Raw genomic sequence first — 26,198 nt, 5'->3', positions numbered from 1 at the left:
CCAAAGAATTGGAATATCAGATTATTGACACGCCGGGTATTGGAATATCAACGAGTATTAAAATACATGCACTGCAACGTTGGGATATTAATGTATTGGAAAACCGAACCGAACAGTTGAGATGTTTAAATGTTTAGAGACTGAAGTGCTAGCGTGTTGAGTCATTAAGTACTGGAATGTCGAAATATTGGAATATCGGAGCACTGAAATATTCAGCTGTTAACGTATTGGAATATTAGCATTAAGTATTAGAACACTGGAATATTGGAAGAGGAAAGTTTCGAAGTATTGAATTATCGGAGTATTAAAATACTGGAGTAATTAATATTAAAATAACAGAGTGCTGGAGTTTTGAGAGCACTGAATGCTCGAACATCAAAGTGTGTGTCAAAGTGTTGAAATAATTAAAATACCAAAGCGTTACAATGTTAAAATAATAGTGTTGGAATATTGATACATTAAATTAGAGTATTAAACATTAAAACAACAGAATATCGAGTCATCAAAGAATTTGTCTGCCAGTGTACGTATTATAATACTAAAATACAAAATTACTGACACGCTACGAACGTACGAAGTTACGGTAATAAAGCATCGAACACGCAGACTGATTTAGTGGACACATTTTCAAACGAGAATGACTTCTATATCCAGCGGCAAGTAAATATAGTAAATGAAAACGTAACAATAAAACCAGCGCTTGGACAGTAACGTTGGAGATAAAACGTAGCGGAAGAGGCACAATGTGTACGTATGTATGCTGCGTCGAGAATAACCTGTTCACCAATACCGGCCGGACCACGAGGAGGAAAGAAACTGGCTGAATGAAGACGTGTATCTCTCTTCCAGAGGAAGGGGATAAAAAAAGAAGACGAAGAGACAGGGTGGAAAGATAAAAAAAAGAAAAAAAGAAAAAAAAAGATGTGTCGGAGAGAAATGGCTAAAAGCGTGGAGGAACAACGCTAGTCGGGGCGATTTAAAAACGAAAAAAGAGCTCGACAGAAAAGTTTATTATGTTCTTGAATGGCGTGCTTTCGTGGGAGTTCCGGGGACTCGCGGAAACACGCAATTTTCATGATAAAGCAAACAATAAAGCGCGTCCTAGACGAAAACGTAATAAAAATGAACGAAAAAAAAAAAAAAAAAGAAGACGAAGAAGGCACCGAGTGAACGGCACGGTTGCCATTATGAAAAGAACCATTTAATTTAACAAAGGGCGCCGCTATTAATTTCCCCGACGACATTTGAGATATTTAAAAAAAAAAAAAAGATATCGATGCAGTGGCACCTGAGACGCGCGTTGAAAAGGCCGGATTATTATTAAAAAGGCACTGGACGCTGAATGAAACAAGATGAATGGAAAAACGGTCGAAAGGGAAAGCGGCGAGTGAGTTAAGAACGACGAGAAAAAAGTTCGGTGTCGGTAAATAAATCAGGAAACACACAGCGAGGAGATTAATTTCGCGTGGAAGAGGAGGAAGAAAGATGAGATCAGATATGACGTGTAGAACGGGGGCTGAATGAACTTGAAGAAGCAAAAAAGAAACGGAGGGGGTGAGAAGTGGATGGAGAAGCACGTAAACAAGGAAGAACGATTTGCTGTTTATAAGACGATAAAAGCAGCGACATGAAAAATGAGAGAGGAGACGGAAAGGGTATGGAACTGGTGGTCGATGAGCACGAGAACACGAGCAGAAACAATTGAAATTAGAAATGTTTCAAACGCGGGACACAGAGGCGATGAATGAAATAATGCGGAAGCGTCGAGCTAGCAGAAAAATAAGAACGAACGAGACAGAGCAAACGAGAGGAACGAGGGAAGAAGCGAGAAAGCGAACACGCGCGGCAAGAGGCCGATCAGTCATTCCGAAAGACACGAAAGCTGCAAATAACTTGTGCTCGGTGGTGCTGGTCAAAAGCATCGACGAATGTGTTATGAGATTTGTCCCTCTCTTCCCTCCGCGTTATTTTCAACGATCCCTCGTGAACCGCGGATGACAGAACGTGCGAGAAGAAAGAAAGAACGAGGGGAATAAAAAAAGAACGGGATCATTCAGCAGAGAGGAAGAATTCTAAATCAACGGGCTCATTAACGTCACGTTACGGTTTTTTACACTTAATCCTTCTTCCTTTGAATTGGTGCGCCATGAATTTTTAACGATCAGAGCAAGTGTGAAACGTTGACTGACGAAAGTGAGATAAATCGAGTTGGGGTGTGTGTTAATAAAAAAAAAAAAAAATAATAATAAAAATGAGCTGTTGAAAGAGTTAAAATTGAATTAAGATTTAAACGAGAGCCACGCGATCAGAGCTGAACCATTCGGGTCTGTTTGGCTGGAAATGCAACGCGCGGTACTACGTAGGAAATTGCTTAATAAAGAGGAAAATAAAAGAATTCTGCGATGACCCAAAAGGAATGTCTGATTCACCAATAATTTATTTACGCAACAAAAAGATCTACGAGGTTCATGCATGCCAACGCGAGGCCTCTCTCTTTCGCTCGACTCCAGTGTTGTAATTTTTCATCATAGACGTCCGCGTGAATGGTTCCTACGAGAAGGGAATGTGGATTTCGCTGTATGGTGAAAGTAACGGGGTCGTGGACTTTAAGTCGTGAGAAGGTCTCACGAAAGGGATGTAATTATCATAAACAAGTCTTTTCTAACAAAACATTTGACGAAAATAGCTTCGTCCATTTCACACCAATGTTTTTCTTAAAAATTTCTTTTGCTCGCTGAAATTGAGAAACTACAGCAAAGTGAATATCAGTGATATTTTATATATATACAGTATATTAAATATTATATACATATACAGTATATAACTAAATAATATATAAATACATGTATGGCATATGTATTTTCCTTAACAACTGACTTCTTGTCGATTCTTGTTCTTAGAAGAAAAAAAAAAAAAGAAAATAAAAAAAGAAATCAGACTCCAAAAAATCGCGTCAGTAATGCAAAATAAATTTTCCGATCCCATATTTTTCGATACCGTAGCACGAGCTTATTGTAGCTCGTGTATTACTAAAAAGTTCCCAGGTAAATCTTTTACGAGCCACGCTTTTACGACTTTTCCTGATACCGTACGAAATAAATATACGATCCGAAAAGTATTACTCACAAGTATGTTGATTTATAAACCTATATTGATAACTGTACAGATGCCATCTTAGAATATATTAACTCGCAAATGGCATTCATAAAACCGTAAAACTAAGGCAATGTATAGTGACGAGTACATAAATTTCTATCAAAACTATAATTGTATGTTATAAAAAAAAAAGTGGAAATAAAACTTTTCATAATACAGTTATATGTAGTTAAAAAGTAAACATTTCTCTACTTATAAGTTATACTGTGTGATCGTGTTTATATATTATTATTAAATTTTCTCGACACTTTCACTACTAATAAAAAATATGTTGCATTGCTTAGTTACCTAAATAATTTTTATAAAATGAATATCGTATTTAAAACGTTATTTAGAATAAGACATTTTTAACGAAAATAGTGTGTAACTCCACAATCTCTACAAAAATAGAGTCAGTTTTTTTAGTCTGCTTCTTCAAATACATATATTCATACATGCTTCTTAATACATAATATAATACATACTATAATATATTAATATTTCTTCAAATACATATATTAATAAATTTAAATGAATCACACAGTATAGATGCAAAATTGATATAATAGGAAAATCACTCACCTCCTCGTCCGATGATGGTTCCTCGTAATCCGATTGCGAACCCTTGAACACGAAGATGCATTCCGATAAATCCAATATACGCGCATTGCCAAATTGCGTCTGTCGGTCCGTCAATTGCTTCGCACAAGTCGTTTCTACCATATTCTTCGTTTGTTGATTCAAAGTTTGACTGGAAGTGATAGTCTTTCTGACTAGAACATTCTGTAATGAGAAAATGAATTTTCATTAATAACTTAACTTTTTTTTTTCTTCTTAAAATTATGAATTTCCTCTCAATCTTTGGTAAACATCAATTATTACAACATGTTACATGGTATTACGTGTAAAACATTGAAATATTATATATAATTTGTATTTATTAATCTTCAGTTTGAAGAAATAAAATTGAAAATTTAAATTCATATTCTACAATTTGCTTTTTCTTTCAAATTGAAACCATAATTCACGAGTGTAACTCAAAGGATTAAAAATAAAAAGGAATGTAATCTATTATTTAAAAAAAAAAAAAAGAAAACGTAATTTCATCTATAGGAATGCCTAAAAAATTACTAGCCTAACAGGCCAATAACCACGCAGTGACTGGAAAACTGATAAGCGGTATCACTAACGGAAGGATTTCCATTCATCATCAAAAGTATGAGTCTCTAAATCATGCTACTTCATTCATCCGTGTACACGTGATACGACCACATGGCCATGTACTTATGACTTCATTTATAGATACGAGCGGGTCTTTAAACGAAAACAGCGATGAATACAATATGGAAATAGATCGAATAATCATTTACGTCACGCCAATGTATGTACAATGTATATGCGATGTTATCTATCTCCTTTTGTATACATATATATAGCATGCGTGCAGCTCGTGTAACAAATGTATTTATGTATACATGTGTCTATATATTGACGTCAATTTGATGCTAGTCTGTATTATAGGTTAGGTTTGTCTGACTCATGTCACGAAGCACTTCCAAATAAAATAAAATTTATTTTCCGAGCATTATTCTAATTGAAGTTATAGAAAAAAAACCTAATATAATAAAATGATATACTATCATAAAATAACGTTACTGACAGAATTATCGAAAAAATATTGGAGGAATGCACGTAGGTTAGGAGGCAAGTTCGAATTACTTTCGACATAAACTGAAGTATGTTAAATAATGTAGGTTAAATAATGAGAAACTTACTACAGATTGTTTTAAAATGTAAGACACTAGACCGATAAAATACGTCACATTCATTTAAAAATCGTATTTGCAATAGTATACAAGATTTTTAAATATAGAAACACACACCGTAAACGAATTTGAAATGGTATTGCCATCTAACGATGACGAGTATAACTAGTAATGTAACTTGGAATTTAAAAGTTTACACGTACTTTTTAATTGGTTTCAAATTAATTGAAAAAGCGATGAAAAGATCGCATATACATATGTAATACATATATATATATATATATATATATATATATATATATATATATATATATATATATATATATATATATATATATATANGACTTTTTTCCATTATTTTTAGGCGTACAATTCGCTCCCGAAGTGGGTCAGTTACGAAACACCCTCTATATATATATATATATATATATATATATATATATATATATATATATATATATATATATATATGTAATTCATAATTGTCTTTAATTACGAAAAAGTAACAGAAATAATCTTTGCATAGATTACATCTATTATAACATCTAATCTAAGTAGAAATTCACATAAAAATGTACAAAATTTATATATTTCTTATAGGATTCAAGAAATACATGCACTTTTATAACAAAAATAAAAAATTCATTTATAATAAAATAAATTACTTTAAATCTCCACATTCATGGGTTCATACTGTTTTTTTAAAACAAACGATGTAGCTGTTTTCAATATTACGTCCCCTTTGCCATTATCCTCGGATTTACAATCATAAAGAGAAATTTCAGATACATTCTCCAGTAATTCAAAACCACCGCATTTACGTCTTGTATCGTTTAAATATTTTTGCGTTTCCAATCGAATGGCATATTCTTTAAGTTGTGTCAGAGAACAATGTTTTGCTATTAACTTTGCATTATCATAAATCTAAAATAATAAAATATCATAATTATGCATAATTGTGATAATCGAGACGAAAATACGTACTTGTATACCCTCTGTACAATTTGTAAATATGCAATTATTCATAAATACTTCTCCATTGCTATAAATAACTAAACCAGTCACAAGACTGTCAAAGAGTGTATTTTCTATTATTAGTTTTGCATTAGGTAAAACTACAATTCCTAGTTTCACCATACTCTTATTTAAGGCACATATTTTACAATTGACTATTTTTGTGGTTCCAGCTCTCACTACAACAGCTGCTCTAAGATCACCTACATCTACCGTGATATTTTCTAGCAAAACCTATGAACAAATACACAATATAGTTACAATTAATGATTAACTATGTAACGATTAACGATGTAACTTACTTCATTGCCAGAAAAATCAAGCAATGATGGTGCAGTTTCAATGTCTATCTTATTAAGAATAGTATCTTCTGAACTATCAATTCCTTTAATGGTACCGCCATCTTCCAATCTACCGGCACTTTTTATTGTATGAGTTCCTTTTCCAACTACAATAATATCTCCTGCATCACACGTGTATAGAGTCTCTAATAAAGATCCAGATATTCTAAAAAAAAAATATCAAGGGATCAAACATCAATAAAACGTTTTTAACATCATCAAACTTACATTTATCAAACTTACTTGAAAAATAATTCTGTAGGTAAAGATATTTGAACTTTATTTATAGCTTCCTTCATTTGTTCCAGAGTACCACCAAGCCACACAAAATAACCTTCTTTACATTTCTCATTATTTTCTGTGCTTTCTATTTCATCATTTTTTGAAGACGAGGTCTGATTTGCAAGAATCTCTCTCATAGTTGGATTTTCAAGAACTTCCATCTCCCTTTTAATTTGTTGCAACCGAAAATGAAGTGTCATCAACTGACATGCTGTTCCTCCATCTATATCCTTTTCTTGTTCTTCCTCGGAGATAGTATCTTCTAATCTTGATATTTTCTGTTCAATCTCTCTTCCCTCTCTTATCAAACTTCTAATAACATCACTAGTTTCATTAGTAATAGCACTCCTTTTCATATCAAAGAATAATCTAATTCTAGTTTCTAAATGTACAGACACCCAATCAACATCATCATCATCATCTACATCCCATGGCATCCATAAGTATTTATAAAAGAACCTCAACTGATCGATGCAAGTTGCAGTACCCACTATATCCAGAGCATTATTCTCTTGCATATGTGTTGGGTAAAGCTCAATAAGTGGTATATCATACTTGTCAAGTAATTGAATATCATCTTGAACGGCAGTAATTTTTGCTAATGCAGATAAATCAGAAAAATCAACTTGCTCAACTTGTACGACCACTATAGTAGGATAATGGATATGAAAACTCTCACACACCAAACGTGGTATTCTCCATAATGCTTGCCAACCAACGGGTTCTATTACAAGTTCTATGTAATAAGACCATTCTGCTTTAATTTGTGATGCAGGTACAATTTCATCTCTACTGGATAAAATTTCTGTTAATTCTACCAGCCTTTCTTGAAGACTCTTATCAAAGGTGTACACCTCCATCAATTATCTGTAAAATAAAGAATTTTGTAAAAAAATCGATCGATCATATTAGAAATTTATGAATACACGTCTACCTACCAGTTACGAATTTATTACAAGTTGTATCGAGAACGTCGATTTTAATCTTTTGTCTAATATATCTAACGAAATGAAAACGAAACTTTCGTAGTAATTGTGCTTCAAGTCTAACAAAGTAAAGAATCAAGAAAGTTGCACGCTCTTTTGTTAAAACGAATCGAGATCTGATCTATATTTTCAAATATTATAAATTTAATTAAATATATAAGCGAATAAAAGAGAAATGTTCATTCCAAAAATCACTGATCACTCATATTTTCAATCGACGTTGAAACACTGGCAAATTAACTGTTATAAAATATTCAAATTACAGTAAACCTGATTGGTCGACGAATAATATTCCCTCGATTCTCGTTTTCAACAATTATCGATTTACGACATCGATGATGTCTAACAAATAATAAGCTTGTTCTATCATAGAAATAAACAGCCTTATTTTTGTAAACAATTGGAATTATGTCTGGAGAAACAAATGGTATGTTTAATAAACGATTAAGCATATATCGTTCTTCCAAATGTTAACAACTTTTCGATAGTGCTAATAATAAGTACCTAATATAAATATAAATATAAACAACGTAACTATTTTAATGATATTTTAATATTATTAATAGATAATTATATTTTAATATGTGACGAAGGGAACATGGGGCAGAGTTCCATAGAAGATAAACTTTTCGATGAAATTATTGGACATATAGAAGATATTTTATTAGGTGTGTATTAAGGCAAGGTGTAAAAGAAATTCAATTTTATAATAAAAATTTTATTTTTAGAAGACGATTTCCATGCTATTCAAAAAAAATTTTTAGATAATTACTGGGATGTTTTTGAGCCTGCAGAAGAAAATAAATTAATTTACACAAATATATTTAATGAATATGTAAGTAGTTCAATAATGAAAATAACAAATTTTTTATATTTGTGTACATTTATGTATCTGACAATAATTTTTATAGACTAAGGCCGTGGAAAATTATATTGTTAATTACTTACAAAAGGTTATACCAGATTTTAATATTAACACATTTTTAAAACATTTAAAGTAAGTATAACAATTTTATACTTAGTATATATGAAAGTTGCAAATATATGAAAGATTTATTTTTTTAATAATTATCAAATGATATAGTAATAAGCAAAATGAATTGGAAGGTGAAGTATTCGAAGTGCTATCAACATTCACAGACTTTATGTCCTTCAAAGAAATGTTCCTCGACTATAGAGCTGTAAGTAGTATCAATATAAAGAAATAAAAGTAAATTCCAATAATTACATGAATCTTTTTCAGATGAAGGAAGGGAAAATTCAAGATCTTAGTTATGGAATATCTATCACATCTCTCAAAAGTTGTACATATGACAATAATTCTTTTGGCTAAAATATTTTATCAATAAAATAAATATATTTTAAACATACTAAAAAAATAAATTACTAATCGCATTTCTTATGTTCAATTGCGCTTTTCGAAAATCAGTACATTTATTTTATTTATAATCTTTGTTTAACCTATGGAAGTACAAAAAAATATATACATTGTATTTATAATACTTTTAAAAATTGAAGAATTGTAAACATAGATTATTATTTATGTTTCATTAATTCACTATTCGCACAAATATATCTATTGTATCCCTTAAAGTAGTATATTAAATAAAGTAAGAAATATAATGTTTAATTCAGCACATGAGGATCTCCATTTGTACAAGTTTACTATTTGTTTCATTTGGCATACGATATGGAAGTGTTCCTGCGAAACTAGTTAATGCTCGTGCTTGTTCTCTAAGATCAAGAAGTTGCTGTTTTCTTGCCTCTTCATCACCTGGTTCCATCGATCGTAACTTTTGATACTGACGATAAAGTATTGTCATTGTAGCTAAAAGAACGTCGGCTAACGTACCAGTTACTTCAGGTGGTACTCGTCGCAATGCGTTTACTCTTTCATCGACTTCTTTTATATTTAATGGTAGTAATTTCGATTCGGAAATAGTCTATAAATAAAAATAATTATAATGTTATAAAAAATATTATAATATAAACTTGAACATGAATATTTATAATCTCATGTATCTTACCCTAAGCGCACTTTGATATTGTTCATTATGAAATTGATCAAAGAATACCATTAGATGCTTTAAAGTATAAAATGCAGATACCAATTCAGAAGGTGCTTGTAACTCAATGTTTTGATACCTAAAAATAAATATTTATGTACATATTTAATGTTTTCTGATAACAATAACGATATTATAGATTTCAATTTTACCTTTTGCTTATGTCAGTAGCTGTCACCTGCAATCGAGATCTGAGTGATCCCGGCGAAGTCCTTTGATTAACAACCTGCGCCAAGAGCGTACACATGAGACTAAGAACTTTTTCGTGATTGCGAGCAAGATCATACACTGTCACTGCATCTTCTAAAAGACCTTTTCTATATAATGTGTCTGCGCTTATGTTTATAACATCCTCTGTATTAATTTGGAATTGATCTAAAATTCCTGGTATCCAACGATCTTCTACTATTTTTCCAATTAATTGAGTTCTGACTGCTGGGGAAGTATCAACTACCATTTCTGCAGCTGATGCAGCAAACATATTACGATCATGCGGATCTTTCATAGATCTAAGAGATAATCAGATAATTAAAATTAAATCTTGAAAATTTCGATAATTGTTTGATTTTCTATACAAACCTTAATAAGAATAAGTAATGTAAACATTCCTTTGGATCTGTAGAATCAAATCGTTTAACGTATAATAATATTAATCTGGCAAAGTTTAGTCTTTTAGCAGGAGGCTTATCAGCAGGATCAACACTTATTAAAGGTGCTAAGACACTTTGACTGACTCCTAATAAGTTATGTTCGTGCATAGCAGCCGCTAAATGCACAGCATGAGGCAGATGCCTTGCTCCTGCACCTCTTGCCAAAAATTCAATTGCAGCTTCAAATTGACCAGTTAAAAATAGCATTGAAAAATATACAAATGGTTGTTCGTGAGCATGATAATATGATTCTCCATATATTTCTGATATCATAGTTTGTAAATAATCTAAGGTCAATTTATTTTCTGCATCTGGTTGACCTTTAACCTGGCATAGTTTCAACCATAAATAATCATCAGCTGTGCATATTACATCAGAGTGCAAATCATCAGGTTCACAAGGAACTAGTGCACAATATGCAACTCTTTTATATGGGTCAGTAACGGATCTAACATGTTTCCTGTACTGCAACTTTAAATTTGATTCTGCAGAACTACTAGGATGCCTTTGAACATCGCAACAAGCTTCTTCCAAGGCAACTTTAAATTCTGGAAATTCTGTATTACACTGACTAAGACATTGCAATGCTGCTTTGTAATCACCAACCCTCATACAATAATAAACTAAAGGCCATAATGGTTTGTCTTCAACCATCACAGCTTCTAAATCCTTCAGATTTTGTACTTTAACACTAACAAAACTTTTAACTAATGGCACCGTGCCTGGAATGCCACCCCGCTTGGCTTGAGCAGGGTTTTCATTAATAACAGAGTTCATAAATTCCTTGTATCTATCTTCTAAGTATTTTCTTGCATGTAACACAATTTCTTGTTCAACAATAGGTGTACTTCTTGATTTGATCTGATCTTCTCTAGGGACTGGTCGAATGTTTACCATACATTTAACCATTTTCCAAAGGTCCACAATTTTTTTGTCATCAAATGACTTCGCAGCTTCACAGAATGCATTAAACAAATTTGGCTTAGTTATTCCCCTAAGCACATGATCATTATAATTTTGTAACTCTTTTACATAAGCTACTTCTACACTGGATAAACCAGTAATCATCGACCCAGCTAATTTAGTACGTTGTGGAGTACCACGTAAATCTACAAGCTCCCCAGATGGAGCTGTCATTGCATTTATGATCTCAAATCTCATTTGTTTCCATTCACCTAACATATGCTCCATTTGTTGAACTCTGGTAAGATCAAATGTCTAAAATAAATTTATATAACTTATAAATTTCTATCTAAAATAGTGAAGTGTTGCTTACAAAAAAAAAAACATGATACATCTTACATCTTTATGAACCTGTTCAATGATTGATAAAATAGCATTTTCTTTTTCATTTCTAAGATAATTAACTATATCTGTGTCTGCAATAGGATCTAGAGGTTCAAACGTACGTCTTGCACTGAGTGAACTTAGTTTCTGCGAAATCTGAGGTAAATCAACACCACGTGAACCAAGCAACAAATGCCTGAAATTATAAAACATTACACATATATTACACTTATCAAATAAATTTTATTATACACTTATCAAAAACATGAAACAAATTTTATTTTAATTAGAAAATAAATTAAGTTATTGAAGTTAAAGTGATAGGTAGTGATAGGTAGATAGGATGTCCTAAGAATTTTGGCGCCAGAAATTTATAAAATTCTTAGGTTATATACAGCATTGCGAACACAACTTTTTTTAAGTAAATAAGTTTTGTATCAAAAGTATAAATTTTATATCATTCGATTGAAAATTATCTAAAAACTTCGTATGCAACAAATAGACGAATGTTCTTACGCTTGTACTTGATTATCCTGCGTGCCGGTCTGTGTGACACGAGACCAAAGTTCGTTGGAAGCTTCTAAGATTTGACGAAGATTTCTCTCAACTTGAGGAAGTTCTTCATTGCCTTCTACAGCGGCAGATAATCGTTCTGCTGACCGCAACAATTCACTAAAGCCAGTATCTCCTGACACTCGGGAAGAGTCCGTGTTTAACATATCGGTAAATCCAGGATCGCTCATATTTCAAACTCGACGTCCACGAGTCTCTTAAACTAGAGAAGTGTCCAACAGCGTTGTAGGGAATTTTAATCTTCTCGTAAACTACCGAACAGCATTGCACATCTGCCTTATTGTACCCTAGTATTTGTGAATTTTAAATATCATGAAGCTTAATTTACTTTATTATAATTTACATAATTTGTAACAATTAACGAATAATAAGGAAGATATTTTCTTTATCATATTATTCATATAATAATAATATCTTCATTTGAAAGAGAAAATAATTGACTCGCAGATTTTTGTTATACGTTTAAGGAGAGATCAGTTTTAATTCTTGAGTCAATTTTAAGATTGTTGAGAAAGAATTTGCTTACATTTAAAAGATCAAATCATACGTGTGCACAATCTGTGTCAATGAGAACAAGACTTGAGATTTAACGCTACCAACAGCAACCTGTCTTTCTCATTGTTAAATACCCTACATAGATTGACAGTCAAGGTACATACTTCTACTTGAATTTGATTGTTACAAATGGGATATCCGTTCGTATGCTGCAAACAACATTTCTTTATATTTCTGCTGAATACTCGTGAATCTTGGTAATAAGTTAAGTAACATAAATATGAGGCTTCTATTTGTCTAATTTGGCTTAAAACAAAAACCGAGCAATGATCGAGATAAATGTCACATATTACCCGCGTGTTCCGTACATGTTCTGTCTGTTAAATCGTTCTGTTACCATGCTCGTCAGCGATTAATTATGGAAAAACGAAATTCCAGTAATAAAGAGGACCGTCAGGCCTCGCAGTATTTTGTTGCCAAACAGAATACCATTCTGAAGCGTATGTCTAGCGAATGCGACAAGAGTGTCAATACGTTGCGTCTCGGCATGCTGGTGGAAGCTGTCGAAGATTTGGGGGACAGTGCGCTTAAAGTACGCGTAATTGATACAACAGGATCTGAAATTTGGCGCGGCACCGAATGGCAATGTCACAAATTTGATCTAATTCCCGTTACGTCAGAAGTATGGAAATTTCTGCCTGCTATTTCAGTGCCTCAAGAGAGGGTTCGTTTGGCAAATTACAAACACCTGTGCGAAGAACTCCTGAGTTTAGGAGTGAATGACACTGTCTGGTACTGCGTTGATTCCCTGGGATGCACAAAATATTTAGCTATTATTAAATATATTGGACCTGTGCCACAACTCGGGCAAGGATATTATTTCGGCCTTGACTTATTGGTAATTCAGTGAAATATTTCATTTATTTTATTTTTTTTAAATATTTTTTATAAGATACACGAATATACCTGTTTGATGATATGCTTGTAGGATGGCGACGAACCATCTAAGACAGCTTTACTGAGTAAAGAGTATTTTGTTTCTACCCACTCTGAGGGAAGATTTGCTACACTGAGTAACATTTTCCCTTTAAAACCTGGAGGTCCTACAGGCCTTGCAAAACCAGATAAAAGTACAAAGACAAAAATATTCTGTTCTTTTCAATTTATAGGATTACAATTCGTTAATTGACTCTTTTATTTCAGATTTTTGCGTGAAAAGTGAAGCAAGCAATAATTGTACAAATGACAAGAAAAAGTCTGTATTAGATACAATACCGCCTGTCCTGTTGGAAAGATTTACTCTGTATGATGATAATAAAAACAATAATAGAGACCAAAGGTCTACATCAAAAGAATACCATCAGTCAGTAAAATCAGCAACACATGAAAATGACAGCAATGTAACTAAAAGTACCATCATCCATGGTAATAGTAAAAATATAAAAATAAATTTTATATTTGCTCAGTTTAATGCTCGATAGGATATCTTGCTAACTTTTCTATGAATCCCACATAGTATGCTTGCCTTTGCCTACCATGTGTAGTAGAGGGAGTTAAGAATAACTGAGGTGGTTAAAAATAACCACAATCTTAGTCTCGGTTAGTACTGCCGGCAAGCTTTTTGGTGTTATAAACCTATCATAATTTTATTGTAAAATGGCTGCTGCATTGCAAAACATTCCCCTGTTTGTGTTAGAACATAAATGGAGTAGTGATATTGAATCAAATGTGTATAGTGATATTGAGAGAACGCTCGAATGTTCAAGTCCATTGGATTGTAGTAAGGAATAGACATTTTGAACTCTATTAGCATTCCACGTCTATTTTAATTTGTTGAATTACATTCCACTTTTTCTCTTACGATTTTAGTTACAATCAATGTTCTTTTATAAAGAGATATATTTATTTTGATTTCAATATACGAGCGTAAATTTCAATTGTAACAGGTAACACACCTGAAAAGAACGAAAATAAAAAATTTGGCCGAACAGAAAATGTAGATTTAATTGTGGGTTCAAATGTGAAGGTACTTTTGGATTCTGATATACACTATGGAATTATTCGTTGGATTGGAACTCCTTCTGGTATTACGTCTGGTAAATTAATGGCAGCTGTGGAATTGGTATGTAACATAAAAACTAACAATAAAAATTAAAGTTCAAAATTATTAATGAAAAAGTATAATCCTTTCGTTTATTTCTAGGATGATAGTCACCCATCTGGTACTGATGGAACATATAAAGATGTAAGATATTTCCATTGTCTGCCTTACAGAGCTATTTTCACGGATCTTGATCAATGTTCACGATATGATACCATGGTAAGTATCGTATTGTATATTCTTTTTGTATTCGTATAACAAAATATATTTATATGTTTAGGCAAAAATCGATAATCCAACAACATCACTAAGTACAGATAATTTCGGAAATATGGAAAGCTCTGTTATCATCGGTATGGTACGACCTATTTCCGTAAAAGGAAATTTAGAAAGTATTTGTGGGAAATATCGGGGGATCCAAGGTCATCATAATTCATGTTATTTAGATGCTACTCTTTTCAGCATGTTTACATTTACTAGCGTTTTTGATAATCTTTTATTTAGGTATTAATCTCAAACATTTCATTTTCGTTTTTCAAAAATAAAATATCATACATAATATATTATTTTTTTAGACCACCGAATGAAAAGGATTGTCCTCAATATGAAGAAGTACAAAGAGTATTACGTGAAGAAATTGTAAATCCGCTTAGAAAAAATATGTTTGTAAGAGCAGATCGAGTAATGAAACTCCGAACTTTACTTGAGAAGCTATCATCTGTATCCGGGCTTACTAGTGAAGAAAAAGGTATTTGATCATACATAGTACATACATGAATAACATTTGAATAAATAAAATTATTCAAATATTTTCAGATCCTGAAGAATTTTTGACATCACTGGTTGCCCAAATTTTGAATGCTGAACCATTTCTTAAATTAAGTTCTGGCCAAGATGCATATCATTATCAACTTTTTGTTGAAAAAGACGATCATTTAAATCTTCCAACTGTTCAACAATTATTAGAACAGAGTTTTCTTACAAGTAATATAAGATTGAAAGAAGTTCCTTCGTGTCTTATTATACAAATGCCACGATTTGGTAAATCATTCAAGATGTATCAGAAAATTCAACCTACATTGTTACTTGATGTAACAGATATAATCGAAGATTGTAGGTATTATATTATTGTTATATTGCAATGTATGAATATTGTAGTCATCTCTAATTTTCCGTTTGCAGCTCCAAGACAATGTACCGTTTGTGGAAAGTTAGCGGAATACGAATGTAAAGAGTGCTATGGACAATGTGGCGTTGGACTCGAAAGCATTGCCTTCTGTTTGCAATGTTTAGAAAAGGTAAAATGAATGAGTGAATAAATAAGAACTATACTTTTAAAATAGAATGTTAACTTGTTTAGGTGCATCGACATGAACGAAGAACAAATCACGAACCAAAGAAACTTATAGTACCAATGGAGTTTGCTATTTTACAAGAACATTGTCCAGTTCCACGATTATATCTGGAATTATCAGCAGTGGTTTGCATTGAAACCTCCCATTATGTATGTTTCGTAAAATGTGGTTCTGGTTCGGAAGCACCATGGTGTTTCTTTGATTCTATGGCTGATAGAAAAGGTATTTTTCAATCTTATTAAAAAAATATTTCGATAAATTTATCTATTGAATCTTTATTTTTGATTGATAAAACTTCTTTTTTAGGGGAACAAAACGGTTACAATATACCGGAAATGGTTCCATGTCCAGATTTTCCATATTGGCTAAGTGAAGAAGGTGGAAATTATCTAACTGAACTAACGGATGATCGTCATCTGCCGGAGCATGCAAAACGACTGTTATGCGATGCATATATGTGCATGTATCAATCTCCTGATGTTATGATGTACAAATAAGTTAAATTGCCTGATAATTTAGGTAAGTTAGGTTTAAAGTTACTACTTAATGAAAATAGGCATGATGTTTGTGCTTGCTGCTTTATTTATTTCATGTATATTATAAAGATTTCGTGTCACTAAGAACGAGAGATAAAGAAAATATCAATGCATAACTGAATTATGTCAGTTTATAACGTTTATTCAAATCTACATTTGACAGACAAACATGTAATCTTAAGGAAACTAAGATTATATGTAATACATATATATTATAGAAATCATTTGAAAATCACTGTTTTTAGTCAAAAACTAGTAATCTAACTCGAATATAATGCTGTTTTTTAAATTCACAAGATATATGTATACATGTATATATTTATTAGTGACATAAAATTAAATTTTCCACGCTATGAAAGTTATAGTAAAATCTACTATACTATTGTAAAATTTATACATATTGCACGATCTGATAATTAGTTTCTTAGCAGTAAATTCAAAATATTGAACTAAAAACTTTATAATTCACAAAACTGGGTATTTGTGTATCAATACGTACATTAAGATCGTGTATATTAAAAGTAATATATGAAACATAAACAATTTTATATGGAAAGCTTATTTAAAACATTAAGAATATCATAGATTGATTTTTATAGCAAAGAGCATAAACAGTTAATAAATTTTTTGTAACTTAAAAATATAATGACTAGGATTCAAAAGTTAATGTTGCACTTTTAGATCTATCGTTGCTCTAATAATTTTTTACTTCTATTTTATAATATCAAATTAGATTTATTTTAATTTCCTTATTACTATCATCATAATAATTAATACAATGTTTTAACAAAGCAACTTAGTACAACACCAATTATCGTTACAATAATTCTGAAAAATTCTAACGTTAGTTTTAACGGAGCAACTTAGCACAACATCAATTTAAAATCCACTAAGTTTGTTGCTTTTTTTTATATAAATGATAATAAGGGTTTTTCTGATATTATAAATTTGAACATTTCACATAGAAAAAAAGCTGATTTTTAGGCTTATAAAAATTTGATTACTATGCAGCAGATTTATATGTTTAAAATATCTTGGATAATAATGTGTATATAAAAATTATAAATTCATACGGAAAATAATATGATTCTAAGTTCTTATAGTATTGTTCTTCTGTTTGATTCTTTGTTCATTATAATTACGTTTCGATATTGTACAAAAGAGAAATTGAGAAACAAAATAATTAAATTCTCTATTGAGTCTGAAATAAATGTCGCTGTAAGTGAAACGAAATGAAATAATTGTAAAATTCGAAATATATCACTGTACATAATAATTTATGTACAATAGTGCCGCGTTTATTAACCATAGCAAATTATATTTAGTTAATTTTCAAGAAAAGTATACTTCTAGAAAACTATTTCTCTATTGAATGTGAATGGGATATGGATATTTGATACGTTTGTTTATTTTAATTACGTAACGTCAGAAGTTTCACGAAGCAAGTTCCAAGAACTGGTAGTGGCGGTTAGTTAGACGTAACACTACTGTAATAGAAGAAATTTAATGTTCATTTATGTCCCTGTATGGCAGAACTAATAAAGATAAAGTTTGTAAACATGTATTATGAATTTAGTATCTGTCTTCATCTTCATCCATGGCAAAGTCACTGCCAACACCAGAATCTAACACGTAGAGAGGACTGTAAATACACATAAAAATGAATGACAGTAAATATAACTGAACAATAGTTAAAGAAAAACAAAAGTTGAAGAATGGATATACTTACTTTATTGCTCTGCATGGAAAAAACACAATGCGTTTCAATTTCTTGTTGTAGAAGAAATAATTAAAAGACCATAAGCATCCATCTTCTCCAAATGGATCAGATGCAAAGTCTGGATTGTAACTAAAATATTTTTACATTTTTAATCTTATCTAATATATAATTTTTCCCAATGGAATTCGAAATATTTACCTATAAATATCACATTCATTTAATGATATTTCATGATCAATGGCAGCCCAAAGTGCCGTTCGAAGAGTACGATAATGATCTCCCGCGGTTGCACTCAAATTACTGTCTACAGCATTCATGACCCATTGCAAACTTGGTTCTTTACTGAATTCATGACTCTTAGCATCAGAGAAATCATAATCTGGATGAAAAGCTGAATTCAAAGTGGCAATCAAATAGAACAAGGTTTTTCTACTGATTGTATCGCACAGTGGACCATCTTCATCACCAGAAACACTGCGGCTGAAGGAAAAATATGGAAACTCATTAACTTACTATACAGGTACTATCAAACAGTAAACATGGATATCCTTTTACAAGGTATTATAAACTTTTACTCTGTTTATTATTTAAAGAGGATAATATTCATATTATTATTTCAAGAGGATAATACTGATATTTTTAGATTTATTATTTTATTATATGTCTCATCTACAACTCTTAATACCTAAAATACCCTTGAGCAGGCGATGTTCCTAAAGATGTTTGTGGTGGTGATAAAGCTTGAAGATCATGCGGAGTAAAACCTTGTTCTGCATTGAAACGTTTGTACAACTGTTTATCATTTCCAGCCATTTTGCAAGAGTAGCTCTCTATTCTGTGGATCAAGAAACAAATAATGTTCAAGATCATTCTAGAGGATAATACGGATCCAATAAATAGCATTCCGACCATCTTACCTGCCTATTATTTTGCTGTCTCCAGTCTTGATGGACAAGGCACTGTTTATGGCTTCAAAGCGTGTACTCTCGAGCAATTTCATCTTGTCAGTAAGCAACAGTTTCTCTTTATTTTGTCTAAGAAGAACGTCCCGGTATTGGATATCCTTGGTGCATCTCTCAGTGGAACACTCTTGTCATTAATACTCCATTACACAGGAGCTGATGACCTTTAACGTGTTTTTGCGGCTAAACTTGACCTCGTTTCTCAGTCGGACGGCCAAGGTGTTCAATATAATCGAAAATTTAAAAAGTTTCTCGAACATCGAAGACTTATTGAGTCTTTGTACATTTTTCTTATGTATATAAAAATTCCTTTCCTTTTTGAGTGTACGAAATTAATCGTGGACGTAATGATTTTCTCCGCGGCGCCGAACTTGTACATCACAGATCTCTAGTTAAAAATATCGAGATGAATTTACCGTCCGTAAAAATGTAAGAGTCCGATTTTAGCAATCGGTTCTCAGATTTAACTTGAAGCGCTGTCTTCTTGTCGCTGGCGCGAATGACGTTAACAAGCTAAAGAGAAGGAAAACAGTGTAAAAGGACAGGCGAGACTACCCTTGAGAAACAAAAGACGCCGCGTTCCTCTTCTTTTTTTTTTTCTCTTCTCTTTTCTTCTCTTCTCTCGTTTTCGGATCGAAAACTCGCGCTGAACGAAAAGTCGCCACAAGAGGGAAAAACAATGAATCAGATCTGTTTATTAGAGGTCAGCTAAACAAAGTGACTAAGAAGAACTTCTGCACGTTCGCTACTGACGAAAACAATCCATAATTACGGACATTGTTGTCACTATCACTTGAATTATCACGGCCACTATGAAATAATATCACCGTAAAGTTGATCCAACTTCGATACGACGATTAAAGATCGACAAACTTCAACCCTTCTCCGCTTCTGTTTCGCACAGTTTACCAATTATTTGCGTCTCGATATTAGTACACCTATGCAACGAGTATATGCGTCCTACGTGACAGAAATAGCACAGAGAAGCGTCTTGAACTTTCCTCTCTCTCTCTCTGATTCTGTTTCTGTCTTGTTTGCTCTTTTTACACCGCTACTCGCTCTACCCCGCTCTCATATGTTTTTTTAGTGGGGATGTGTACATGAATTTCGTTCAGCCAATCGAAATCTACCAATAAGAATGTGTATGTTAGGACGCGATGCAACGAGTCGCGTACTGGCTTTGATTGTGTGCACGATTGCGTACACGATTCAATTCTGGTCCGCGGGTCCGCGTAACGTTCGGTCTCGACTCTAACCTTGCAGAATGCTGACAGGAATTCGAATTCGTTGGTAAAATGTCAAAACGTTGGGGCAGCGACTATGTCGTTACGGAACATCGTGATTTACAGGTAACTTGTCTCATCGCACGATATTACGTACCGTGTGATTTCAACAACGTGAGATTTCAATTTCGAACGTTGTAATGCATAATTTATTATTGAATTATTTTTGTTTTATATACAGGCTAATACCATGGCCGTAGATGCGACGGGTAATTACGTATTACTTGCCGGGTAAGTAAGCAAGAAACGAACTTTATACTCATAATGTGATAATATAATTTTCACAGTTTTCTTCATGTTTTTTAATTTTTTGTTTTGTTTTGTTTTGTTTTGTTTTTAGCCGCAGATGCTTTGCGGTGAAACAACTCGACGACAGTGTCGACATATTAAAAAAATTTCAAAGACAAAGTAAATATGAGGTTGGCTCTGCAGAATGGAATCCCACAAGTATAAATTGTCATCTTTGCGCCGTATCGGTTAGAAATTAATCTGTATGTTGTGAATAATGTTGTAAATATATCTAACTGGATTTAAATTCTAGAGCAATACACGCATTGAAATATTGTCCCTCACTGGGAATGGTAATTACGACTTACAAACAACAAATAGCCTGAAAGCACATACAAGAGTTGTGAGTGATTTAAACTGGCATCCCAAAGAACCTGACATCATTGCTTCTTGCAGCATTGATACATTTATACATATATGGGACGTAAGAGATCAAAGGAGGCCATGTTTATCTTTGTCTGCAGTTGGTAAATACACTAATTACGAAATTTTGCAATAAAATGGTTTGCAAAACATTTAAAGATGTAATTGAATGTGTTATAGCTGGTTCTTCTCAAGTAAGATGGAATACTCTTTCTCCCAACATGTTGGCTACAGCTCATGATGGAGATATTAAAATATGGGATCAAAGAAAAGGAAACAGTCCTATGCAGTATATAGCTGCTCATCTAACAAAAGTAAAGCCTGATTTCACAACAGATCGTTTTAATAATATTCAGTAGCATCACTTTAGTAAAGTTCTATGAGATATTTATAAACATTAAAGTTATTTTAGATACATGGTTTAGATTGGTGTCCGTTTCAACAAAATCAATTGGCAACGTCTAGTCAAGATTGTACAGTGAAAATCTTCGATATCAGTAATCCACGAAGAGCCGAAAGCATTTTAACAACGAACTCACCAGTATGGAGGGCGAGATATACGGTAAAAGTAACATTGTATTTAAAGAAAATGAAAATTTTTTTCTCTCTATTAAAATTAAGTTCTATTTACAGCCATTTGGAGAAGGATTAGTAACAATAGTAGTACCGCAATTACGACGAGGAGAAAATAGTTTATTATTATGGAACACAACAAACCTCAGTGCTCCTATCTATACTTTCGTAGGACATACTGATGTTGTTCTTGAATTTCAGTGGAGACACCAAAAATTAGGTACATGGTATATAAATAAATTTTCAAATGAAAACATAGAATAAAATATTACGAAATATAGTATTTATGATTTGCAGAAAATAGTGACTTTGAATTAATTACTTGGTCAAAGGATCAATGTTTAAGAATATATAAAATTGATCCATTTTTAAAGAAAGTAAGTAAAAGTAAATTTCTATATACATATATGTAAAGATTAAGATTTTTATTTATAAAAAAATTTAACTGTAATCTTGTTTTAGTTATGTGGACATGGCATAGAAGATAGTTCATCTATCTATACTCAGTATTCTGAAGATAATAATTTAAGTATGTTTTTGTCTTGTTCACAAGTATAATGTGTGTTTTTTTTTTAATTCAATGCCATCTAATGTAATTGCCATTAATATAGGAACATTACAATCCGTCCAACAGTTACAACTTAGTGATACTCAAACTGATCGTGAAATGAATTGTATAACAACAAAAGTAGATGAACCTATATTAAATTCCGAAACAGATGCATATATCGAAAGTAATAAAGAAATATCGTCTCCTACACAACCAAAGACTTTACAGCAAGAATTTTCTTTAATAAATATGAATATACCAAACATAGAGGTAATATACATGTGTAAACATAAACTGAAGATATGTACATGGATACATATTTATTTTTATTTTTACAGGTCAACGCAATGGATGCTGTAGAACGCAGTTGTACCGTAACAGCATCCAATAAAAGTTATAATGTGATATTAAAAGTAAATTTCCCTGCAAATTATCCTTACAGTGCGCAACCTACATTCCAATTCTGTCCTGGAACAACAATCGACAGTGCAACATTGGCAAAGCTGTTGAAAGTTTTAAAACAAACTGCTCAACAACGCGTTAAAAAGAACAGATCGTGTTTAGAACCGTGTCTTAGACAGTTGATTACAACATTGGAACAAGTAAAAAAAAATATATTTTTCAGGTTACATGTACGTCTTTTATCTTTAATGTCTGATATTTTTCCTCTGTAGACATGTAAAAATGATGAAAATGAAAGTAATCATTTAGGATACGACATTCAAGACAATGCGAATTTCTTAAGTTCCTCTAATATGTATACAAATTATCAAGATGCTTACATACCGTTTCCTAGAACATCTGGTGCTAAATTTTGTTGCGTAGGTACGTATCAAAAAATAGTAAAAAATACAAATACTGTATAAGGCATAATTCATTGTTTCAATAGGTATACTCGTATGTTTTGGTCGTGCTTCATATACGAGAAGATCGTCCATGAAACCAGAATGTACAACACCCAGAGCACTTTCTGCGTTAGGAAACGGAATAGGCAACGGAGAACATTTTATGCACATGTATCCAAATTCTTATGTTCGATCGAATGACAACATTCCTATAAGTTCCTTTTATTTTCAAGATCGAGTATGTACATTTTTTATGAAAAAAATAATAATATAAAATAGTCACTAAATATTATTTTCAAATTAATAGAAAATAAATCGTGGATTACATAATACAAATAGAATGACCCATAGATCATGTTGTAAAAACTATCATTTTATGGTGATGATATACGATGCTTCTTCTTTGTTTTTCGTCAACAAAGAACTTGCAGAAAAATACGTGTGAGTACAAAAATATGTGTGATACAATTTTCAGAGATTATTAGTCTATTTTTAGAAAATAATTTTTTAATTTTATTTTATATCTGTAGTATCAATATCACCGATATTCCGGCAATGTGTCAATACAACGCAAATGTAGCTGCATCATTAGAACGTCCTGATTTAGTTCAGGCGTGGTGTTTAGCTGCTCTTGTGATATCACAACCTGTTTTAAATATTGGGCAAAATTGTCAATCACCCGAGATTGATGCTCCGTGGCCTTTACATCCTTTTGGTCAAAATTTAATTCATTCCTTGTAAGTACAACAAGAATATATGTTACTTACAATAAAAACAAATTAATATAAAATAATTGTTTTCTATTTTAGAATACAGCATTATGCTAATCAGTCAGATATTCAAATGGCAGGTATGCTGAGTTGTGCATTTAGTTATCGTTCTGAAAATCCTGACGTTGCGCAAACACGGCTAAATAGCAAGTCCATTAATGTTAGTGTAAGTATGTTATATTTATTTTGTAAATATTAAAATGTTCTAGCATGATCTGGCACAAGCACTATTTTTTATAGCATCATTAATAGTTGATACATTATATGTCTTGATCATATATTTTGTCTTCTGTTCACAAACATACTGAAGATACTTGAGAATACTCTTTGAACATAATCATCTATTGTACCACTATTCATGTTCCAATGTTCTTAAACTACAGTATATCACATGTATTATACTCAGCACACATTTCTTTTTTCTGATGCATGACTAAATATAAATATCTTACCATACGATCACATATCACGCATATGTATTATAACTACAATAAATGTCCAAAATTATTTAATTTGGAATTTAAATAGATTATAGTATACTGACGCAAGCCATTGGTATTTTATTTCAGTATTTTTCTTTTCTAATATATTTACATTTTTTTTTTTAAATTACCAAATGATTGATACTGTGTTATCTCTGTTATAGAGGCTTTCTACAGGAAAATGGTGGTTAAAGGTAAGGCATGGTTTTTGAATTTTTTAAATTCGTACGTGTTTGAAATGTTCTTAGGGTTCTCTTATGGTGATATTTGTTATTGCCTTACAGCATCGGAGTGGAAGTGTGATGGTCCCACAAAGCATGCAGGTTTGGCCCTGCTTAATATTTCAAATGCCAAACTTTTCGATCTTGCATCTAATAACTGTTTTACATTATGATTAATACTCATAAAATAATCGTACATGTTAGTAGTAATTAATCATATGTGATGTACTGTTTTGTTACCATAATGCCTCGAAATTTCACACAGAAGACAAACATCCTTGTGCAGAAAGTGATCATAGACATTATGCCTTTTATATGTTACTTGTGTATATTGTGTTTTCATATTGTTTATATGTAAGGTTTATGAATAGTCTTGTAATTTTATATATTATTTTAGCCTGGTGGTTCTCCGTACCACACGATTCATCTAGCCGATACCACATTAGAAGGATGGAACTTCCAAAATTTGAAGCAACATCGATCCAACTCGTGGTCTGATTCGCTCGACGACTTAAAATTAACTCAAGACACGTCAGGGGATTCCATGAAAAATATTAGGTACATAATTGAAAGAATTTTAATCAAAATTATTTAATTTTGTTGCACAAACATTGGTCATGCAGGTTACTTGATGAAAAATATACTACTCTCTACGACGGTTACAAAAAAGCGTATGCCGAAGTGCTACATAGATGGCGATTATTAGACGCGCGTGCACAAGTATTAAAGCACGTAAGCACAACTCCATTAGACACGCATAAAGGCGTCGAATTTCAAAGCGAATGTCAATTATGTGGTAAAGTTAGCAGAGGACCTCAGTGTATAAATTGTAAACGATTAGCATTGGAGTGTGTAATTTGTCATATCTCTGTTAGAGGTAAATTTAATGCAGTGGAATTATCAAATTATAAATTAATAATACAATAATTTATAATTATCCTTTTTTTACATTTAGGTCCAAGCAATTTTTGTATATTTTGTGGGCATGGGGGACACACGCAACATTTAGCGACATGGTTTACTAACAAAACATTATGCCCTACAGGTTGTGGATGTTATTGCCTACAGGAAAGTTCTGCTCTCTTAAAGTTGTAAATAAAAGATAAAAGAAAGTTGTACATAGTCATGAAGATATGTAAAGAATGTTACGAGAAGATAATAAATATGTTTTTCTTTAAAAACTTTTACAATTTTTATGCTTTTTTTATTATTATCGTTCATTAAATTCATTTCTTCGTGAGATGAAGTTATTCCAAGAAATATTTCTTTCAATTCCTTCATCTCAATTACAAAAAAAGAATTGAGCATCTGCAAAATATATTTATATTGTACATTAAAAGATATTAAAATATACCAGCATAGAAATGAATTTTTTCACGAGCAAGAACTGCTTCTTTCTGCCTCTTCTTTTTTCTCGTAACACTTCTTCCATCGTGGCATTTTCTTCGTTTAATAAAACTATAAATCACTCCAGAAATTAAGTAGGATTATGTCACTAAATGACGATGGAAATTAGCCTATAAAACGTTTTAATCTGTTACTTCAAATATCATT

At 32.0% G+C, this 26,198-nt stretch overlaps 6 protein-coding genes across 18 annotated transcripts; 3 read left to right on the top strand and 3 right to left on the bottom strand.

Moving 5' to 3' along the window:
- Window positions 1-3,717: 3,717 nt before the first annotated feature.
- On the bottom strand, window positions 3,718-7,627 carry LOC122527542 (protein nessun dorma). 5 transcript variants are annotated; one of them, XM_043651817.1, is made up of 6 exons: window positions 7,477-7,627; window positions 6,500-7,405; window positions 6,218-6,422; window positions 5,886-6,149; window positions 5,567-5,825; window positions 3,718-3,918 (listed from the first exon to the last, which is right to left on the bottom strand). In XM_043651817.1, exons 2-5 carry the CDS (start codon window positions 7,396-7,398, stop codon window positions 5,568-5,570), a joined length of 1,626 nt encoding a protein of 541 aa, XP_043507752.1. In that variant the 5' UTR covers window positions 7,399-7,405; window positions 7,477-7,627; the 3' UTR covers window positions 3,718-3,918; window position 5,567. The 5 variants fall into 5 exon arrangements, with proteins under 5 accessions (XP_043507752.1, XP_043507750.1, XP_043507751.1 ...); XM_043651815.1 differs by lacking the exon at window positions 3,718-3,918 and having other exon boundaries at window positions 5,370-5,825; XM_043651816.1 differs by lacking the exon at window positions 3,718-3,918 and having other exon boundaries at window positions 5,370-5,825; window positions 7,473-7,624.
- Window positions 7,628-7,797: 170 nt separating this feature from the next.
- LOC122527544 (ADP-ribosylation factor-like protein 2-binding protein) lies at window positions 7,798-8,907 on the top strand. 5 transcript variants are annotated; one of them, XM_043651821.1, is made up of 6 exons: window positions 7,798-7,948; window positions 8,088-8,192; window positions 8,253-8,359; window positions 8,436-8,521; window positions 8,609-8,705; window positions 8,768-8,907. In XM_043651821.1, exons 1-6 carry the CDS (start codon window positions 7,933-7,935, stop codon window positions 8,855-8,857), a joined length of 501 nt encoding a protein of 166 aa, XP_043507756.1. In that variant the 5' UTR covers window positions 7,798-7,932; the 3' UTR covers window positions 8,858-8,907. The 5 variants fall into 5 exon arrangements, with proteins under 5 accessions (XP_043507756.1, XP_043507760.1, XP_043507759.1 ...); XM_043651825.1 differs by having other exon boundaries at window positions 7,798-7,951; window positions 8,118-8,192; window positions 8,256-8,359; XM_043651824.1 differs by having other exon boundaries at window positions 7,798-7,951; window positions 8,118-8,192.
- Window positions 8,908-8,919: 12 nt separating this feature from the next.
- On the bottom strand, window positions 8,920-12,339 carry LOC122527541 (nuclear pore complex protein Nup93-like). The gene is made up of 6 exons (XM_043651814.1): window positions 12,044-12,339; window positions 11,543-11,723; window positions 10,170-11,458; window positions 9,743-10,099; window positions 9,552-9,669; window positions 8,920-9,467 (listed from the first exon to the last, which is right to left on the bottom strand). The coding sequence occupies exons 1-6, from the start codon at window positions 12,268-12,270 to the stop codon at window positions 9,156-9,158; spliced, it is 2,484 nt and encodes an 827-aa protein (XP_043507749.1). The 5' UTR covers window positions 12,271-12,339; the 3' UTR covers window positions 8,920-9,155.
- Window positions 12,340-12,718: 379 nt separating this feature from the next.
- LOC122527539 (ubiquitin carboxyl-terminal hydrolase CYLD) lies at window positions 12,719-18,145 on the top strand. Its single transcript, XM_043651812.1, has 11 exons — window positions 12,719-13,493; window positions 13,584-13,725; window positions 13,799-14,020; window positions 14,542-14,717; window positions 14,799-14,915; window positions 14,977-15,200; window positions 15,272-15,444; window positions 15,513-15,809; window positions 15,879-15,994; window positions 16,057-16,273; window positions 16,358-18,145. Exons 1-11 carry the CDS (start codon window positions 13,014-13,016, stop codon window positions 16,546-16,548), a joined length of 2,355 nt encoding a protein of 784 aa, XP_043507747.1. The 5' UTR covers window positions 12,719-13,013; the 3' UTR covers window positions 16,549-18,145.
- Window positions 16,616-19,363, bottom strand: LOC122527540 (repressor of RNA polymerase III transcription MAF1 homolog). Its single transcript, XM_043651813.1, has 5 exons — window positions 19,225-19,363; window positions 18,993-19,142; window positions 18,506-18,787; window positions 18,317-18,436; window positions 16,616-18,229 (listed from the first exon to the last, which is right to left on the bottom strand). The coding sequence occupies exons 1-5, from the start codon at window positions 19,305-19,307 to the stop codon at window positions 18,160-18,162; spliced, it is 705 nt and encodes a 234-aa protein (XP_043507748.1). The 5' UTR covers window positions 19,308-19,363; the 3' UTR covers window positions 16,616-18,159.
- Window positions 19,364-20,418: 1,055 nt separating this feature from the next.
- On the top strand, window positions 20,419-25,825 carry LOC122527538 (GATOR complex protein WDR59). 5 transcript variants are annotated; one of them, XM_043651810.1, is made up of 21 exons: window positions 20,419-20,618; window positions 20,734-20,783; window positions 20,893-20,999; window positions 21,094-21,307; window positions 21,384-21,517; window positions 21,616-21,765; window positions 21,837-21,996; window positions 22,074-22,153; window positions 22,239-22,305; window positions 22,388-22,596; window positions 22,665-22,928; window positions 23,001-23,151; window positions 23,216-23,409; window positions 23,479-23,612; window positions 23,702-23,908; window positions 23,981-24,107; window positions 24,588-24,617; window positions 24,708-24,746; window positions 25,042-25,202; window positions 25,268-25,521; window positions 25,600-25,825. In XM_043651810.1, the coding sequence occupies exons 3-21, from the start codon at window positions 20,967-20,969 to the stop codon at window positions 25,737-25,739; spliced, it is 2,748 nt and encodes a 915-aa protein (XP_043507745.1). In that variant the 5' UTR covers window positions 20,419-20,618; window positions 20,734-20,783; window positions 20,893-20,966; the 3' UTR covers window positions 25,740-25,825. The 5 variants fall into 5 exon arrangements, with proteins under 5 accessions (XP_043507745.1, XP_043507741.1, XP_043507742.1 ...); XM_043651806.1 differs by having other exon boundaries at window positions 20,893-21,028; XM_043651807.1 differs by lacking the exon at window positions 24,708-24,746 and having other exon boundaries at window positions 20,893-21,028.
- Window positions 25,826-26,198: the final 373 nt, after the last annotated feature.

Source organism: Frieseomelitta varia, unplaced genomic scaffold, assembly GCF_011392965.1.
Source record: "Frieseomelitta varia isolate USP_RPSP 00005682 unplaced genomic scaffold, Fvar_1.2 scaffold_225, whole genome shotgun sequence".
Taxonomy (NCBI): Eukaryota; Metazoa; Arthropoda; class Insecta; order Hymenoptera; family Apidae; genus Frieseomelitta; species Frieseomelitta varia.
Note: the sequence above shows the minus strand (reverse complement) of the source record. Positions and strands in the feature narration are given on the sequence as shown.

Bases quoted from the DNA above. Each gene is read 5' to 3' on its own strand.
- LOC122527542 (XM_043651817.1), bottom strand. From the start codon at position 7,398: ATGGAGGTGTACACCTTTGATAAGAGTCTTCAAGAAAGGCTGGTAGAA. The intron at 6,423-6,499 runs GTAAGTTTGATA...TTTTTTTTTTAG, and splicing joins CCTACAGAATTATTTTTCAA to AATATCTGGATCTTTATTAG. The intron at 5,826-5,885 runs GTACGTATTTTC...TTATTATTTTAG, and splicing joins ATTGTACAGAGGGTATACAA to ATTTATGATAATGCAAAGTT.
- LOC122527544 (XM_043651821.1), top strand. The intron at 8,522-8,608 runs GTAAGTATAACA...CAAATGATATAG, and splicing joins ACATTTTTAAAACATTTAAA to TAATAAGCAAAATGAATTGG. The intron at 8,706-8,767 runs GTAAGTAGTATC...AATCTTTTTCAG, and splicing joins TGTTCCTCGACTATAGAGCT to ATGAAGGAAGGGAAAATTCA.
- LOC122527541 (XM_043651814.1), bottom strand. From the start codon at position 12,270: ATGAGCGATCCTGGATTTACCGATATGTTAAACACGGACTCTTCCCGA. The intron at 9,670-9,742 runs GTAAAATTGAAA...ATTTATTTTTAG, and splicing joins GCTACTGACATAAGCAAAAG to GTATCAAAACATTGAGTTAC. The intron at 9,468-9,551 runs GTAAGATACATG...TTTTATTTATAG, and splicing joins AATATCAAAGTGCGCTTAGG to ACTATTTCCGAATCGAAATT.
- LOC122527539 (XM_043651812.1), top strand. From the start codon at position 13,014: ATGGAAAAACGAAATTCCAGTAATAAAGAGGACCGTCAGGCCTCGCAG. The intron at 14,021-14,541 runs GTAATAGTAAAA...CAATTGTAACAG, and splicing joins TAAAAGTACCATCATCCATG to GTAACACACCTGAAAAGAAC. The intron at 15,445-15,512 runs GTATTTGATCAT...AAATATTTTCAG, and splicing joins GCTTACTAGTGAAGAAAAAG to ATCCTGAAGAATTTTTGACA.
- LOC122527540 (XM_043651813.1), bottom strand. From the start codon at position 19,307: ATGAAATTGCTCGAGAGTACACGCTTTGAAGCCATAAACAGTGCCTTG. The intron at 18,788-18,992 runs GTATTAAGAGTT...TTTTTCCTTCAG, and splicing joins CCTGCTCAAGGGTATTTTAG to CCGCAGTGTTTCTGGTGATG. The intron at 18,230-18,316 runs GTAAGTATATCC...GTGTATTTACAG, and splicing joins TTTCCATGCAGAGCAATAAA to TCCTCTCTACGTGTTAGATT.
- LOC122527538 (XM_043651806.1), top strand. From the start codon at position 20,565: ATGTCAAAACGTTGGGGCAGCGACTATGTCGTTACGGAACATCGTGAT. The intron at 22,154-22,238 runs GTAAGTAAAAGT...ATCTTGTTTTAG, and splicing joins TTGATCCATTTTTAAAGAAA to TTATGTGGACATGGCATAGA. The intron at 23,613-23,701 runs GTGAGTACAAAA...TTATATCTGTAG, and splicing joins GAACTTGCAGAAAAATACGT to TATCAATATCACCGATATTC.